This window comes from Condylura cristata, unplaced genomic scaffold (assembly GCF_000260355.1).
Source record: "Condylura cristata isolate star-nosed mole 26May11 unplaced genomic scaffold, ConCri1.0 scaffold00023, whole genome shotgun sequence".
NCBI lineage: Eukaryota > Metazoa > Chordata > Mammalia > Eulipotyphla > Talpidae > Condylura > Condylura cristata.
Genome location: NW_004567124.1, coordinates 19,498,656 through 19,514,145, shown reverse-complemented (window position 1 = coordinate 19,514,145; position 15,490 = coordinate 19,498,656). Strand labels below are relative to the sequence as shown.

At 34.3% G+C, this 15,490-nt stretch overlaps 1 protein-coding gene across 2 annotated transcripts in view; it reads right to left on the bottom strand.

Moving 5' to 3' along the window:
* COPS2 (COP9 signalosome subunit 2) overlaps nucleotides 1-15,490 on the bottom strand; it is a 28,088-nt gene that overhangs the window by 10,536 nt on the left and 2,062 nt on the right. Inside the window, exons 2-6 of one of the 2 annotated variants that reach the window (XM_004687815.1) lie at nucleotides 7,820-7,933; nucleotides 7,107-7,184; nucleotides 2,965-3,090; nucleotides 1,014-1,124; nucleotides 811-888 (exon numbers count right to left, since the gene is read on the bottom strand). In XM_004687815.1, the coding sequence (XP_004687872.1) occupies nucleotides 811-888; nucleotides 1,014-1,124; nucleotides 2,965-3,090; nucleotides 7,107-7,184; nucleotides 7,820-7,933 (507 nt within the window). The remainder of the gene's footprint in view (nucleotides 1-810; nucleotides 889-1,013; nucleotides 1,125-2,964; nucleotides 3,091-7,106; nucleotides 7,185-7,819; nucleotides 7,934-15,490) is intronic. The other variant, XM_004687816.1, reaches the window with a different exon arrangement.

Below are 15,490 nucleotides of genomic sequence, written 5' to 3'. Positions count from 1 at the left end.
TTTATAATCTATATGGCATTTTCCTTGGTAACCTAAAAAAAAAAAGATTTTCTAGAGGGCTTTTTGTATTCCTTACGTACACACCGAAACTCTCACTCAGAAATGGCTTCTCTGTCACTTTTGTTTCATATGCAACTGAATCCACTGTTGTTTAAGTTTTCCTAAGAATGTAGCTAAGAAGCCATTTACAGATGACTGAGCTGCTTTATAAAGCAAACCTATTATGAAATATAAATTTTCCTATTAAAAAAAGGGAAAAATATCAAATGAAGATATCTGTAGGTTATCTTGAACACTTTCCTAATCAATTTTTTCCCCTATTCACAGAAATATGACATTAAAAGAGCTTAACTAGTGTAAAACATCATTCTACACAAAATTTAAACCAATCATCAAATGACTTATTTTATACTGTACTGTCCAAACCATGCAGCTATTCAAATTGAAGTTAAGTAAAATTTATAACTCAGAACCTCTGTCACACCAGTGACATTTCAAATGTTTGATGACATATATATATAGCTGGTGCGATCATCCTGGATAACATAGATACAGAATGCTTCCAGCATTACATGAGTTTCTTCTAGACAGTGCTGTTACAAAGGATTCACACCTTATAAACTATAATACATCTTTATTACCTATGTCTGCAATTATCTTTTTCTGAACTTCACAGGGTATATAACTTAAGTATGGAAGACTTTATTTTTGGGATAATGTATTAACAGAAACATACCTAAGCAATGGTTCAAACACATTTTTCTTATGCTTTACTATAAAGAAAATTAAGAAAAAGTAAGAGAATACTACCTGGCAGGACTGATGTAACTGGCGTAAAATTTTTTGAAGCTTTCCATATTCCTCTCGTTCTAAATATAATTTCCCAAGCTGCAAAAAAAAAAAATTTAACTTTAAAAGATTTCAACAGGAGGAAGTGTGTACATGATTAGGAGAGTTTATTAAGGACACCCTCCCACTCTTCAAAAGACAAAAATGTTAATTACAATTGTTACCTTTGTGTTTGTCTTAAACCACAGTCTATCATTCTTAGCATCTTTCAAAGCTTCCAGTGTTGTTTCATAGAATTCCTGCAGTAAGTCCATCTGACATAAAAAATCAGAATTCTATAATTGTAAACAGCAAATTTGTACCTGTTAATAAAGTTAATTTGAGCAAACTAAAACTGCATCTTTGAACTTTAATATATAAAAGATACACTATCTGTATCTTCTTGAATTTCTGTGACAGCCCACAGAATTAACAAAAGCTTAGCAAAATATAGACCAAATTTACAAAAAGTTTAAGTGTCAAGATTTTTCTGTGAGTTTTTAAATAACACACAGAAAATACCTATTGCTCTCACAGTGTAAGGTTATCCTTTACAATCTAATAACTCATTTTCTATAAACAAAAGTAATAATGTACACTATTAATGCACATTAATAATGTATATCATCTTCATTCCATTTTTAAGGTACTAATTATGTGGCAAACACTAACCAATCTGTTAAAGTTGAATAACTTTTCCCCTCAAAATTCTATGAATTTGACTAACCAATTAACCCAGCTACCTAACTTTTATGTAACTAGGCAATTGTTGCAGGTGGATGGAAGAAAAAGCTGAGTACAATTTTAAGTGTGTCTAACATTAACATTCATCAATTTACTGATCTAACTGTGGAATTTTTTGTGGAAATTATTATTTAAGTATGAGAGGCTCCCAAGCCCACATCTGCCACCAACTATTTCTGGCTGTTTTTGTTTGAATACCTGATTCCTTAGCTCCATGTCTAACAAAATCAAGGGATAAGAGGATCAAGAGAACAAGAAAGCTTGATACTTTCAGTAAAAGGTATGATTTACTACTGATCACTGAAGTTGGAATATTGAGGAAGTCGAATGCCACTGACCCAATATCTCTTTTTATTTTCAAAAGATAAAAAGCTTACATATAATAGCATGCAACAAAATGTACTCTTGAAGTTTTAAAGTTACTTGAAAATTTAAATATCTGGCATAACACATAGCATACCAAAATTTTTTGATGACACACTTTATAAGTCAGAAAACATTTTTCCACTTAACGACCCTAGAATTAGACTATTAGTGCTAATGTTCTAGCAAAACATGTTTATCTCCCTTGATTTCCATTATATATATTTTAGATATGGAGTATAAAACCCCCCAAAATCAAAATGATTTACTAAAAATGACAGAATGAAAGAGACTGATTTGGAGATGAAGATTTTTATTAAAGTATAAAAATACCAAATGTTCTAAGAAATGCTAAGACAGAGAACAATGTTTATGAGCAAATATACAAGAAAAGTGAAGTTTAGGATTACGTTGCTTAAAAGAATATGAACAACACATTTAAAAATTATATGCAATAAATAATTACTGTTCTTAATAACTACAGCCTAGGTAAATGAGCATAGCACCTCCAGAACCTACTACAATTTCCTCATCATTAAAATACTTCCTTTCCTCTATTCATCTTTTATAGAAGCATTTACTGAACTCCTAATGAACACCCAATTTATGTATCTATAGACTCTCCCCTCAAGGATCTTTTAACTAACAAATCTATACAAATCACCTGTGATTCACTGTTCAGAATTTAACAGATAAGAGTAGTTAGTTAAACCAGTGGAGTTTATTAGAAAGAACTGTTATATACAATACACAGGAGTTTAATATAAACCTGCAAAAACTGTGCATAGATTAATTCAGTATCTAAAGATACTAAAGAGATTAAGTTATACTTAAATTTCATTATCACATAATTTAGTGGCATAAAAAAGAAGACAGAAGACATTATTTTCAAAGCACAATTATAACCAGAAGAATAACTTCTTAAATAGACACTCTAAGCCTTAAGAAAAAAAAAAAAAAAGAACAACCCTTTAAGATAATCAACAATGATAAGTAACACGAAGAAAAAAAAAAATAACCTAATCTAACCTGTTTAGAAGTGGAGATATAATCAAGAATAGAATTAATGGATTTTTCAGAATAATTTCTTGTGACTGCACTCCGGATATAGGTCAATAGTTGTTTATATCTGTTCATCATTTCTGGAAAGTTTGTCTGAGAGGGAAGAAAAGTGAATTATTACATTCATTTATGCATCAAAACATGTACATATGTACATTTACTACATAATTGAAAAATAGTTTTATAATAGAAAACCAGCATCTGAAGGAAACATTGAACAACTAATTAAATTTGAAGTGATTATATAAATCAGACTAAATTTATAAAGTTAGCCTATAAGAAGAAAAGATACAACTTCCATATCCTCCAATTTTCAGATATTCCTCACTGTACAATAAACACATTCATTTAAATCATAAGTACTAAAATATTATTAGGCAAGATGATTGGTTTATGAGTAGTAAATAAATCCATTTTTTAAAATGCCTTGGGTGTGTGTCAACTATGCATATATTAGCTCTATCTTCTGAAGGTTTTACCCCTATATCAGGAAGCTATCACTTATTACATATTTCTTTTCTGTATATTTTTGGCTGCTTCTACACTAAAATGTGAAGAATTTTTTCATGTTCAGGAATTCACTATCAAGAAAAGTCTTCTTATATAAGGCTTACTTTATAGTAGATGAACACAGCTAACGTTGCTATTCCTTGCAGGACTCTGCATTATTGTTATGATTCCAAAAATATGAAAGATCCAAGGAAATAAAGGGCTACTAGTGAAATTTCCAGCCTTGAAGCATTTCAGTGGAGGGTCCATGATACTACAAAGAATATCATGTCGGGTCCTCCTTGGTGGTGCAACAGGTCAAAGCAGCAGTACTGCAAGCTAGAAGCAGTACTGCAAACTAGCTGCAATTGGTTTGATCCCCAGCCAGGGAGCAGACCACATGGTATGGCAGACCTCTCTTGACCCTCCAGCTACACCACTCAGCAGTGTACTTTGTCAATCTGCCTGTTCTGCTCCCCACTCTGTCCTGTTGAAGCCTCTCGCCACCCCTGAGCCTTTGGCTATAACCCAATTGTGTGTGCATAAATTAATACATCTTTTTTTTTTTTTTTTTAGATTTGTGCATACAGAACTGGGGTACAGGTCAGAGGCTCAAGGGCAGCGAGAGGCTTCACCAGAGACAGAGTGGGGAGCAGAACAGGCAGATTGACGAAGTACACTGCTGAGGGGAGCAGCGGGCAGGTCAGGAGAGGTCTGCCATTCCATGTGGTCACCTCCGGGGCAGGTGGGAATCAAACTCATGCGGAAGTGGCTTTAGCTTCTCAGTGCTGTGCTTTAACTCGCTGCGCCACCAGGGAGGGCCAAATTAATAAATCTTTAAAAAAAAAAAAATCATGTAAGTGTAACCTTGTGACGTAGCTAATTAGTACCTATAATTTCCAAGTGCTGTTTAGTCCTTACCCCCTCCCTTTTTTTTCTACTGGATTCTATTCTACTTTTAATCAGAGAGATGAAGGGCTGGAAGATATAATGCCTTTTTTCTTGATTGTTAGAAAACATGGTTTTAGTGTAAAAAACAAATTAATGATATTGTTCTTTCCCTGTTCAGGACTATGTCTGGCCCTAGGATACAGCACGAGGGTCTGTTTTTATCTGTAGTGGTGAATGCATAGAGGCTTATTACCAAGTTTTCTAATGTTTACTGCTTACAACCACTATACTGCAAGAGGGACCCTATTCTGAATTGAAGTAGAAAATTAAGGGGGAAGGTAAAAGCTTAGACTAATCTTATAAACCACAACTTATCACAGATGCATTAGACCAAATAAGAGGTAAAGAAGAGTGGTATGAAAATAATAAAACTCAAATAATCCTTTCCCTTACTTGCTTACCATTTTGGACTTAAGGCAAAATAGTAAAAGCAAATAATATGGAAAGCATAGACTTAAAAATGAAACCGGCCCTCCCTGGTGGCGCAGCGGGTTGAAGCACAGCACTGAGAATCTAAGACGGCTTCCGCATGAGTTCGACTACCGCCTGCCCCGGAGGTGACCACATGGGGCGCAGCAGACCTCTCCTGACCCGCCCGCTGCTCCCCTCAGCGGTGTACTTCGTCGATCTGCCTGTTCTGCTCCCCACTCTGTCTCTGGTGAAGCCTCTCACCCTCCGCATCTCTGGCCTGTACCCTAGTTCTGTATGCATAAATAAATAAATCTTTAAAAAAAAAAAATGAAACCACTGCAAAGTATGTCAAAATAGCCATTTAGTATATAGGGAATCTTGGTGTTATTTTAAATCAGTCTTAAGAGCTGAATGTTGGGCCACTAATGTTACCGTAATTGTTTAATAAAAATCACTGTGCCTTTAGATAACTAACACTTCTTTAACAGCCCTCTAAGTTCTTTAAATATAGCAAACATCAGTTCAATATTTTCACAATTAGTGAAAAGAAAGCAAAGGGGTTTTGTGAAACACAAAGACAGCATGAGAATATCAGAACAGTAGCTTAGAGATAGTTTTCCTTCTTTATCTATATTTAAATGCAATATGCAATATATTTAGTCACATTTAACATGCTTTGAATGGTCCTGATACTTTGGGGAAAGAAATAAACTAAAATATTTTGTTACATTTTTGTAGGTGGTATCATGGAGGGCACCTTCTATTAGGTGGGTAAGGATGACAGAATAAAAGCAGATGAAGAAAAGCAAGATGCATATTAGAGAAAATTAACTGAACAAAGGTACTCATCAATCAGGGACTCCAATTTTAGACTGATGGGAGAGAGAAGCTAAAGGGCAGAGGGAGGAAGCACATGGGAAATCTAGAGACAAGGGAAAATGATCATTTTGAGCTATTCTTACATTTGCCCTAGTGCCCCCTCCTTCTAAGTGTTTACTGCTATTAATTAAAGTTCCGCTTTCTCTTTTTCACAAAAGTTTCTCTACCTTTAGTGACTTTAAGACTCATGTTTATACTCTTCTTCTACTACTTCTACTACTAATGTTTTCCCTCCACTCTATGCTGCACTCTTGAATATACTGGGTCAGCCAATTCAACGACACCGAGAAAGGGCAATTCTATAAGAGCAAAAAACGTCATGACAATTTCAGCTTATAAGAGTTCATTCAACAAAAATTTGAGCACTCACCAAATGCCAGTCACTAAGATAGGTGCTAGAAATGTAACTGAGTAAGACAAAGTCCTGTTCTTCTGGAGCTTACAATCTAGGGCAGTGGCAGTGGTGGTGGTGCAGAAAGGATAAAAATAAACAGATCAAGTGGTGAAATGTGCAAAGAAGAAAAACAGCAAGTAAGATGGAAAGTAAGTGACGACAGGAAGGATGCCGTTTTATATGGAGCATTAGGGGAAGGCCACCCTGATATATGGAGACTGGCTCACATGAGGAAAGAGCCATACGGCTTTCTGAGAGGACTGCCCGGGTTGGGGAAACAAGTACAAGCATTTATGTGGACTGAGCTTGGGAAGACATGAGGAACAGTAAGGAGATCAGTATGGGTAGAAAACAAGCTCAGAAAGAAAGCCATGGGTCTCCTATGGCATGGTAAGGATTTGGATTTTATTGTGTACAGTGAAGACTATTGGAAGGTTGTTGCAAAGGAATGACATAATCTCACAAGTTTTACAAAGATCATTCTGCTACTTATAGAAAAGAATGTCACAGGGTAAGTAAGAGTGGACTTAAGGGAATCAGTTAGGGGTTACCGGGATAATCCAGCTGGGAGAGCAAGGAGAGTGGCAGAGGTATATAAAGGGTAAGTAAAGTCACACACTGGATATATTTTGAAGATATATAAAAACTAATTACTATAGAATTTCTTGTAGACAAAAGATAAAGGAGTCAAAAATAATGCTAAGAACAACAGAGGAATACTATAATAAAAACCAGTATTTTAAAACTCTGTAGAAGAGTCACTCCATTGCCAAATACTATCTGTGTCTAAAGGACAGATTTTTTTTTAACAGAAAATTTTATTTATATCACATGAGTATTATTATACTTTTGTTACAAAACTAGGCTAACTAGGAAACACAGCAATAGTATTATTTTAAGAAAGGAGACATAATGGCATGATGTCATAAGGATTCTACCTACAAAATTTCATTATTAGTTTAATTCTCTCTGAAACAAATCTTACCAACTTGAAGTTAATCTTAATCATTTGTTTCAGTGCTTTAAATCCCCATTCTCCTTTTTCACCTTCTAGTTCCAAAACCTGGAAAGAGAAATTTTTAGTCAAACTTCGTATTAACTTCTAATCACAACTGTAACTGTTCACAATTAATTTTACATCATAATCATGAGAAACATTTACAAGAATTCTACCACTTACCAATAATGTATTTTTAAAAGACCTAAGAAACAAGACTTAACATGCTTACGTAAAGATAAGTAAACTTAATTTGAAGTTTTAGTCATCAAGAGATTTAAATAAGAACTGTGTCTTGATTATTATAAAGTTCCAGAAATACTTTACAATCTGAATAATGCACTGTAGGCATAACCCAAAAGTAATCATACTTAAGAGTGAAATCACAACTTTGTGATATGCCCCCAAAAGATGGAACAAGACTGTAGGTAAAATTCCTTTTCACCATTATATTGTCCCTCCTACTAGAACTATACTAGGTTTTCAAGACAATGGCCCTGCTCTATGTTTTCCTTGAATTAAAAAGAAACAAAACAAACAGCAGAGAACTTTTGAAATATCTGCTTGTGCTACACAATTTGAATGTATCCAAACATTTTTTTAGATAAAATTACCTGAAACTTATTTGATCTAATATAACATTAAAAAACAAAACAAAACAAAAAACTAAGACACAAAATCAAGCAGGGAAAAAAAAGAACCTTTTGGAAACTGCTTAATGCTGCTTTTGGGTCATCTTCTTTCAATGCTTTGGAATTATAGTACTGATTTTCCAAATCCACATTTGGCTCCGAGTTACTATCTTCAGAGTATTCCTGGAAAGAGAGGTTAAATTGAAAGAAAGGAAACAAGAAAGAAGAAACCTACCCTGCCCTCATTAAAAGTCATTAATATACAAAAATGAAACATCTCTACAAAACAAGCTTGTACACATAGGTGAATAGTGCCACTGATATTTAGCCACTACTTAAAAACAAGGGAATGGGGGAGGGGGTGTCAAAATCAAGTGACATAGTAGTGGTAGAATAGAACCATTCCATTCTTTCAGATCAAAATTATAATTTCCATAGCACCTAAGCAAATTCTGAATGCCAAAAACTACTATTGGTTAATAACCCCCAGTTCTGTAATGGTTAACCTTTCATTTGGTCACTGAATCTGAGAAAAATCTAATGTGAACGCTAATCACTCATCTTTAGTGTCATAATAATTTTCTCTACTTCGTAGGTGTAAATTTCATTATTTTCACAGTTTACCTACCTAAGATGGAAATTTCGATATGTAGGAAAATCTGTTTTAAATGCAATTGTGTAATTATAGTACTGAATTTTAGTACAGTACAGTTGTTATATCAATGTAATTTAACTAACTTTGTAACAAAGCAAAATAAGTGAATGTAAGTGAATTTATTTAGTACCTAATAAAGCAGAAAACAAAACTGGAATAAAGCTACAACTTTGTGCAGTAATAGAAACAAGAGTTAAAATAATTTCAAACATGGATTATAGTGAAAATTATTATTTTAGTAACACAAGATTATTTCTCCAGCTATCAGTCATCACAAAGCACAAGTAAATATCAAATTAAGAAAAATACCTGGAAGTAAACACAAAAAGGTTAGAACAATATAACAAGATAATTTCTACATTCAATATAGTTGATACCATTTTTTAGATATTTATGAAAAATTGTTAACATTTCATAAAGGCACAAGAATTAAGAAAGGCTTATATAGTACCAGAGAACTAAAAAATACATAAACATGAGATGAATTTTTGCTGTGATTAGTAGATGGAAGGAGATATTTGATGTCAATATAAAACCAGTTTTATCTAATGACATCGGCTTTGTACTGTGCGCCCTCTGGCGGATAATTATTTCCTGTGTAAGAACATGAAGTGCTGAGACTGTCTCAGATTTAAGATCAATAATTTAGTAATGTTTATCATATGAAAATCTCCTGGAACACTTACTGTTCTAAGATAATATTCTAAGTAGTAAACAAATTTCCATACTCATTCTTTCACTTCTTAACCTTGTAATCCAGGTTTGACTACAATGAAACTGATGAAACAACAACAACAAAAAGAATAAAAAGGCAACTGTATCTTAAAATGAAGCTTTGACAGTAATGGCTTCTCAGGCTCATTTTGAAAGATACGTCAGTTTGCCTGCTAGACAAAATGGAAAAGGGAGAACAGAATAGCAGCCCCCCCCCAAAATTAAATTAAATTAAAAAAACAGCATAAACAAGAGAACTAAACAAAGAAGTAAAGGCAGTCATTTTATTGTACATAAAAACATTATTGATTCTACCTTTCACATAACTCAAATGCATCCACTTTCCACCCCATTGCCACCATCATTGTCTACCAAGCCAGTTTTTCTTTCCAAACTATAAGTACCTTCTCATTACCACTTTTAATCTTTATATTCCAAACATTCTTATAGTAAATGCAAGTATAACCTTCATAAAATAAGAATTATATCTTATTCTTCTTTTCAAAAATCAAGTTCAAATATCATCAGCTCTGACTCTGGAGTGTATATCCAACCATATTTCTATCAAGTTCTCCCCATTCGCTTGCAGCAGCCATGCTGATCTGAACTTCCAAGTGATCAAATCTGTGCCCACCTTTACATGACATTCCTTTCCCTTCATTTTCCATCTTCATCTGGTTAACTATTTAAAATCATTATAAACTTAAGTGTCACCAGTAAAGAATCACAGTCATAAAACTTTGGAAGTTAGTTCTTCTCTACTTAACTGTTCAATAGCAGACAGGACTAGCTAGATGAACCAGGAAATTACTTTCCTACAATCCCAACCTTTAGGATGTACCCCTGGTCTGAAAATACATATTTTTGATTTACAGTTACCACAAAGTCTAAGAATCTGCACTCTTCTTCAAAGTCCATTTACTTTTGGATTCTTTATCCATAACAAATCAGAAAAAAGAAGAGGGAAGTAGAAGCTAACAGACACACAAGCTGATAGTAGGACATGGAATGCCAGGAAAGAAGAAACTAAAATTACTATTTTGAGTTAAAAATATTGATTTCATGGCCCTTTCTGGTGGCACAGCAGGTTAAGGCACAGCACTAAGAAGCTAAAGCCACTTCAACATGAGTTTGATCCCAGCCCCCGAGCTGACACACATGGCGTGGCAGACCTCTCCTGACCCCCCTGATGCTCCCCTCAGCATGAGTGTACTTCGTCTATTGGCCTGTTCTGCACCCCACTCTGTCTCTGGTGAATTCTCTCACCGCCCCTGCACCTCTGGCCTGAACCTCAGCTCTGTATGCATAAATAAATATTTAAAATATATATACATATTGATTTTAATTAAACTGGAAATTAATGAACTTTTATAATATTGTTGAAGACAAGAACCTTTCTATTTCCTACCATGTCCAATTCAATCACTGAGTCCCACACAAGAGAAGACTAGCTACCTGCAGCTTCTATGGGATATGACTGGTTACAGATTATTCAAAAAATTTAGATGTCATAATTCCCTAAGAGCACAATGATGACCAAGGTAAGACTTCATCTAGCCTCAAGTATTTTATCAATTTTTTTCTTTTGGTTTTTCATATTATATGGACTAAGTGGAATGCATAATTTTCCCCCTATAATGGCAACTCAATTCTTAAAATGTTGCTGATAATAACTTAAGAACTGGCACAATTGATATGTTACTCAATGGTTTCATATTGTTATGCAGTCCCTAGTTAAGACCTGCAACAATATTCCTATTGGTTTGAACCAGCCTCCATGACATCATTAACCAACCAATCATTGCAGCCTAGCAAATCAAATTATCATCACAAACTGTGTTCTACAGCAAACTATTATTCACTTATTATAGGCATAATTTATTTTTTAAACTGGTATTTTGAAAAGTCATCAGAACAACTTTGTTCAAATATTATTTACTCTCAATGGTAATCTTTGGTGTGTACCAGCAATTAACTGTTGCTCAAACAAATGCAAATTAAGTCCTTCTTCCTCAAATTACTCATGGTCAGAGACAAATAAAAAAGAAACAGGACCTACTTGGTGGCCTAGGGGTTAAGTCTCAGAGCTATCACTACAGCCAGAGTCAGATCCCTAGCCATGGAGCTAACCCACATATAATACAGCAGACCTCTCCAGTCTTGCCCCTGGTTCCCCCTAGCAGTGTATTTCAATAAAAGAACTTGTCCTGCCCCCCATTCTAGCTCTGGTGAATCTTTTCACGCCTCACACCTCTGACCTACACCAGTTTCTCTAGGCAACCCTCCCCCCCCCCAAAGAAAATTAAACAGCAATACAATAAAAGCACCAGTAGGTAGGTATATTCTAGGTACAGAGGCAGCACAAAAAAAGGAGTAATCAACTACATTTGAATTACACAGGATGGGAAAGTTACCTGAACTCTGTCTACTTAGTTCTATTAACCAGAACTACTTTTAGCATCAACCAACAGAAGTTGAAGGGACCACACAAGTCCATGTGTACAAAGACATGGAATCTTGAAATAGCACTGTCTATGTGGAATGTGGAAGAACTATGAATAATTTCGTCCAAAGCAAAAGATGTGGGTAAAGGGTTGATAAGATGCTGTTACCAGAGACAGGAACAGGACTAGAAGTCTAGTAAGGAGTTTAGATCAAACAGAACCATTTAAAGATTTTACCAGGAAAAAATCCTATTTGTGTTTCAGTAAGAGCAGTGAAATAGCCCACTGGATAATCTTCAGCACTCTCACAAAGATATAATGAAGTCTAGATTCCAAGTAGTAAGAAATAAATAGGATAAATAAAAAATGTCAACTGATGTTCAAGGTATAAGGTAAGAAGGGCCCATCACATGGGCACAAGATAAAGGGAAATAAAGTTATCTTTAATAGTTACTGATGGCTTGGTTACACACAGTGCCACTAGTCAGAGTAGGGGTTAACAGGAACAGTAATAAATATTGCTGTCCTATATTCTGTATATCAAGAGAATAGATTAATTTGCAAAAGCTTAATAAGTTTTTAAAAAGAGAAACTGAAATTTTAATAAGTAAAATAGTGCTTTAAAAGCAAAGATTTCAGCAGGAAATAAAAAAAAGAAACAAAGACTTGAACATTAAATAAGCACTTGAACAAGGGATTAAAAGATAGTGAAGTTCATAACACTTCCACCTGTATATGTGTATATATAAAATAACTCATAACCTGATATCTCTCTTCAAAGTGACCTGTGATCGATCTAAACTACCCACATCTATTCTTCTTTTCCCAAATATGCCACACAATTTAAAATCTTTGCTTGGCATAAACTGTTCTCTCTTCTAGTAATTATCCCCTCCTAACAAACTTTTCTTTTGTGATGTTCCCCTGCCCTAATCCTCCGGGAAATGTATTCACCAGGACTCACCTAGTGCTTCTTTCTCCAACTCTTAGCAAAATAAATTTTCTTAGTTATGCTTCTACCTGACATGCATCTCTACAACATGGAGCTTAGTGTGAATGTTGTTCCCACTTTCCCCCAATTACCAAACAAGGATGTTTTCAGAGGCAGGAACTTTCTCACCATCTTGGTCTCTTGGTAATAGACCAAAGCCTGGTCTATTACAAAATACTCAGTAACCGTTTAATTGAAATAAAAAGTGAGTGAATGTTCCAAAATAACACACTACTCACTAGCTGGGGGGCCAACTTTGATTCTGGATCGGGAGGTATTCACTGCTGAACAGGGTCAGCTTCATAGTTAACTATTTATTCACAAGTCTGTGGCTAATAGAAGTCTTAAGAAGTATGCTCCAGGTAAATGATGTTTACTGAATCTTGATTTATACAGCTATACCAGATGCTGGGCACACAAAGACTTAAGGGGCAAAATCCCATTATCGGTAAGAGCTAGTTAAAATACAAAGCCTAGGGAGCCATTTGTAGTTTAGCCTTTCATGAAATCATTAAAACTTTTAGAAAGTTCTCTACTAACTGTTCCTAGTTTAAATTGGTATGGTATAAATTGAAACATTCTGTTATTTGTCCTAACCTTTTAGTCTTCAACTAATATCTCCCAGAGAGATACCATCAAAGTCATTAGACACGAGCTCTTGTTTTGATTCTCCCATTAAAATGTCATGTGGATTTTAAGTTCTTCTCTGTCAAAAATGGTCCTTGAACCCCACAAAAGTTTCAAATTCTCACTGAGGCCTATGTGTTGTTTGTGATTCAACTCAGTTCAGTTCACTCTGTTGCATATATTCACAGCTTACAGATTTAAGAGAGGGGTGAAAAGTCTCAAATTAATTTTGTTTTTAGCACTTAAGAGCTGATTCCCATTATCATTTAGTATCCTTATTTAAACCTCTAGATTTCATTCTACAGTGCCCACAAGAAATGTTTACTAAAATACACCAAAACTTGCATTTCAAACCATTTTCTTTTAATTAGTAACTTTAGAAGATAGTGAAATCATCCCATATCATACTGATATGACACATTAAGTAATGCTTCCGATAGTCTTAAGAAAACTAGCTTCATTAGTTAAATGTTTCTAACCTAAAACAGCACTATCCAGTTTGACAGCCCAAATCTGACCTCTACAAAAAGGACAATTCTTAATAGAAAAATAGCTCAAATCCTTATTAATAGAGACCTTGCTAAATAAAACATGACATATCCACAGTCAATGCAGCTGTAAAAATGAGCAAGATCTTTACATACTTCTATGTAACATCTCAAACAAATTAAGCACAGTGTAGAACTATACACATAAACATATATAAAAATTTACATATATCCTGGTTTTTTAAAAGAAGGGGGATAAAAATGTGTATTTGGTTATCTATGGGGAACAGGAAATGAAGAACAACAATGGAAGGTAAAACAGTTTTTTATATATATATTTTTGAGCATGTGCATATTATTTTTAAAAGTTAGGTTAAATTAAATAAACATACTTCAGGTTCTGAAGACAATTTTGTAAGAGGAGCTCTGAAAAAAATCTGCACAGTGACAAAATCAGTGTTTGACCTCCCAAGAGCCAAGTAAGATTTTGTTGCTCATTTGTACTCTGTAACTCCCTGAAATAAAATAACAGTTCACTATGAAAGGTTTGCAGAACATAAACAAATTTTAATTTTCCAGATACTCAAATTTTCCAGACATTTTTATTGCATTTCTCCTACCCAAGAAATTATTTTATTCCCATCCAGTAACATTAGAATACAGATTACATATTTGTAAGTGGATGCCTGGTCACTGTGATAGCAAGAGCAATGATCCTTCCTCTCCTAGCTGAAGGGTTTCAATTATTGTGTCCCTCCCACAGAAGAGGGCCAGCCACAGGCCACACAGATCTGAGCTAAGTCAATCAAAGTACTTACAGAGGGTTTCCCAGCCAGAGCTAAGGAAGACTCTCATGCCTTTGGGGTTATAACAGTAGAAAGATACCGAGTTACATTAGTGATGCAACTGAGGGCAATTAAAACAATAAGTAAGGAAAGCAAGGCAGGATGAGAAATACAGAAAAAAAATCTAAATCTGTAAAACTTCAAAGGATTAAGACATTTTCTCATGAGGCCAAGCATATTTAATGTTTTTATTTGTTTCTTCTTTTTAAATCAAATTTGCTCTCTCCTTTCTTTTACCACTTGCTCAGAAGTTATTCTTTAGTTTCCAGGATTTAAAAACAGCATAGATTTAGAAACAAATTTTTTTTTTTTTACCTTTTCTGGTTGTATCCTACCTATTTCCATTAGATGGTTAAGAACAAAGTTTTTAGGACATTAAAATTTATCATGGACAGCCTATAAAAGAATATTATCTATGGGCAAAAAAAAAAGTTATGCTGAATATTATCTATGGGCAAAAATTTATCAAGGACAGCCTATAAAAGTTATGCTGAATATCATCTATGGTTCTAGTTAACATTTTGACTAAAAGGAGGCATGACAACCTTCCTAAAACGTAATACACTTTATAATTAAAAAAAAAGAGAAATTTCCTTAAACTAGCACTCTTTGAATCCCGAGAAATAAACAAAAAGATATAGACAAATAACTATTTAAAGATACAACACTTCTTAAAACAAAACACAACACTTCTCTTTTGGCAATATGAAGACATGAAATGGCAACCAACTTCCCCCCTTTTTAAAACATAATGATTTAAGGAAATTGAGGAAATAAAAAAATTACTAAATAAATGTTAGGCAAACAAAAACGTTAAATTATTATTAGAACATAAAAGCCTTCACCATTTTACATCTGATTGGGAACTCAGAATGCTATCTACCTAACAGAGATATAGGGGGTAAGTAAGACTAAAAGGGATGTGGGGGGGGGGGGATAATTAAATCATGTTGTTGAACACAATCTTAGTTTTGAC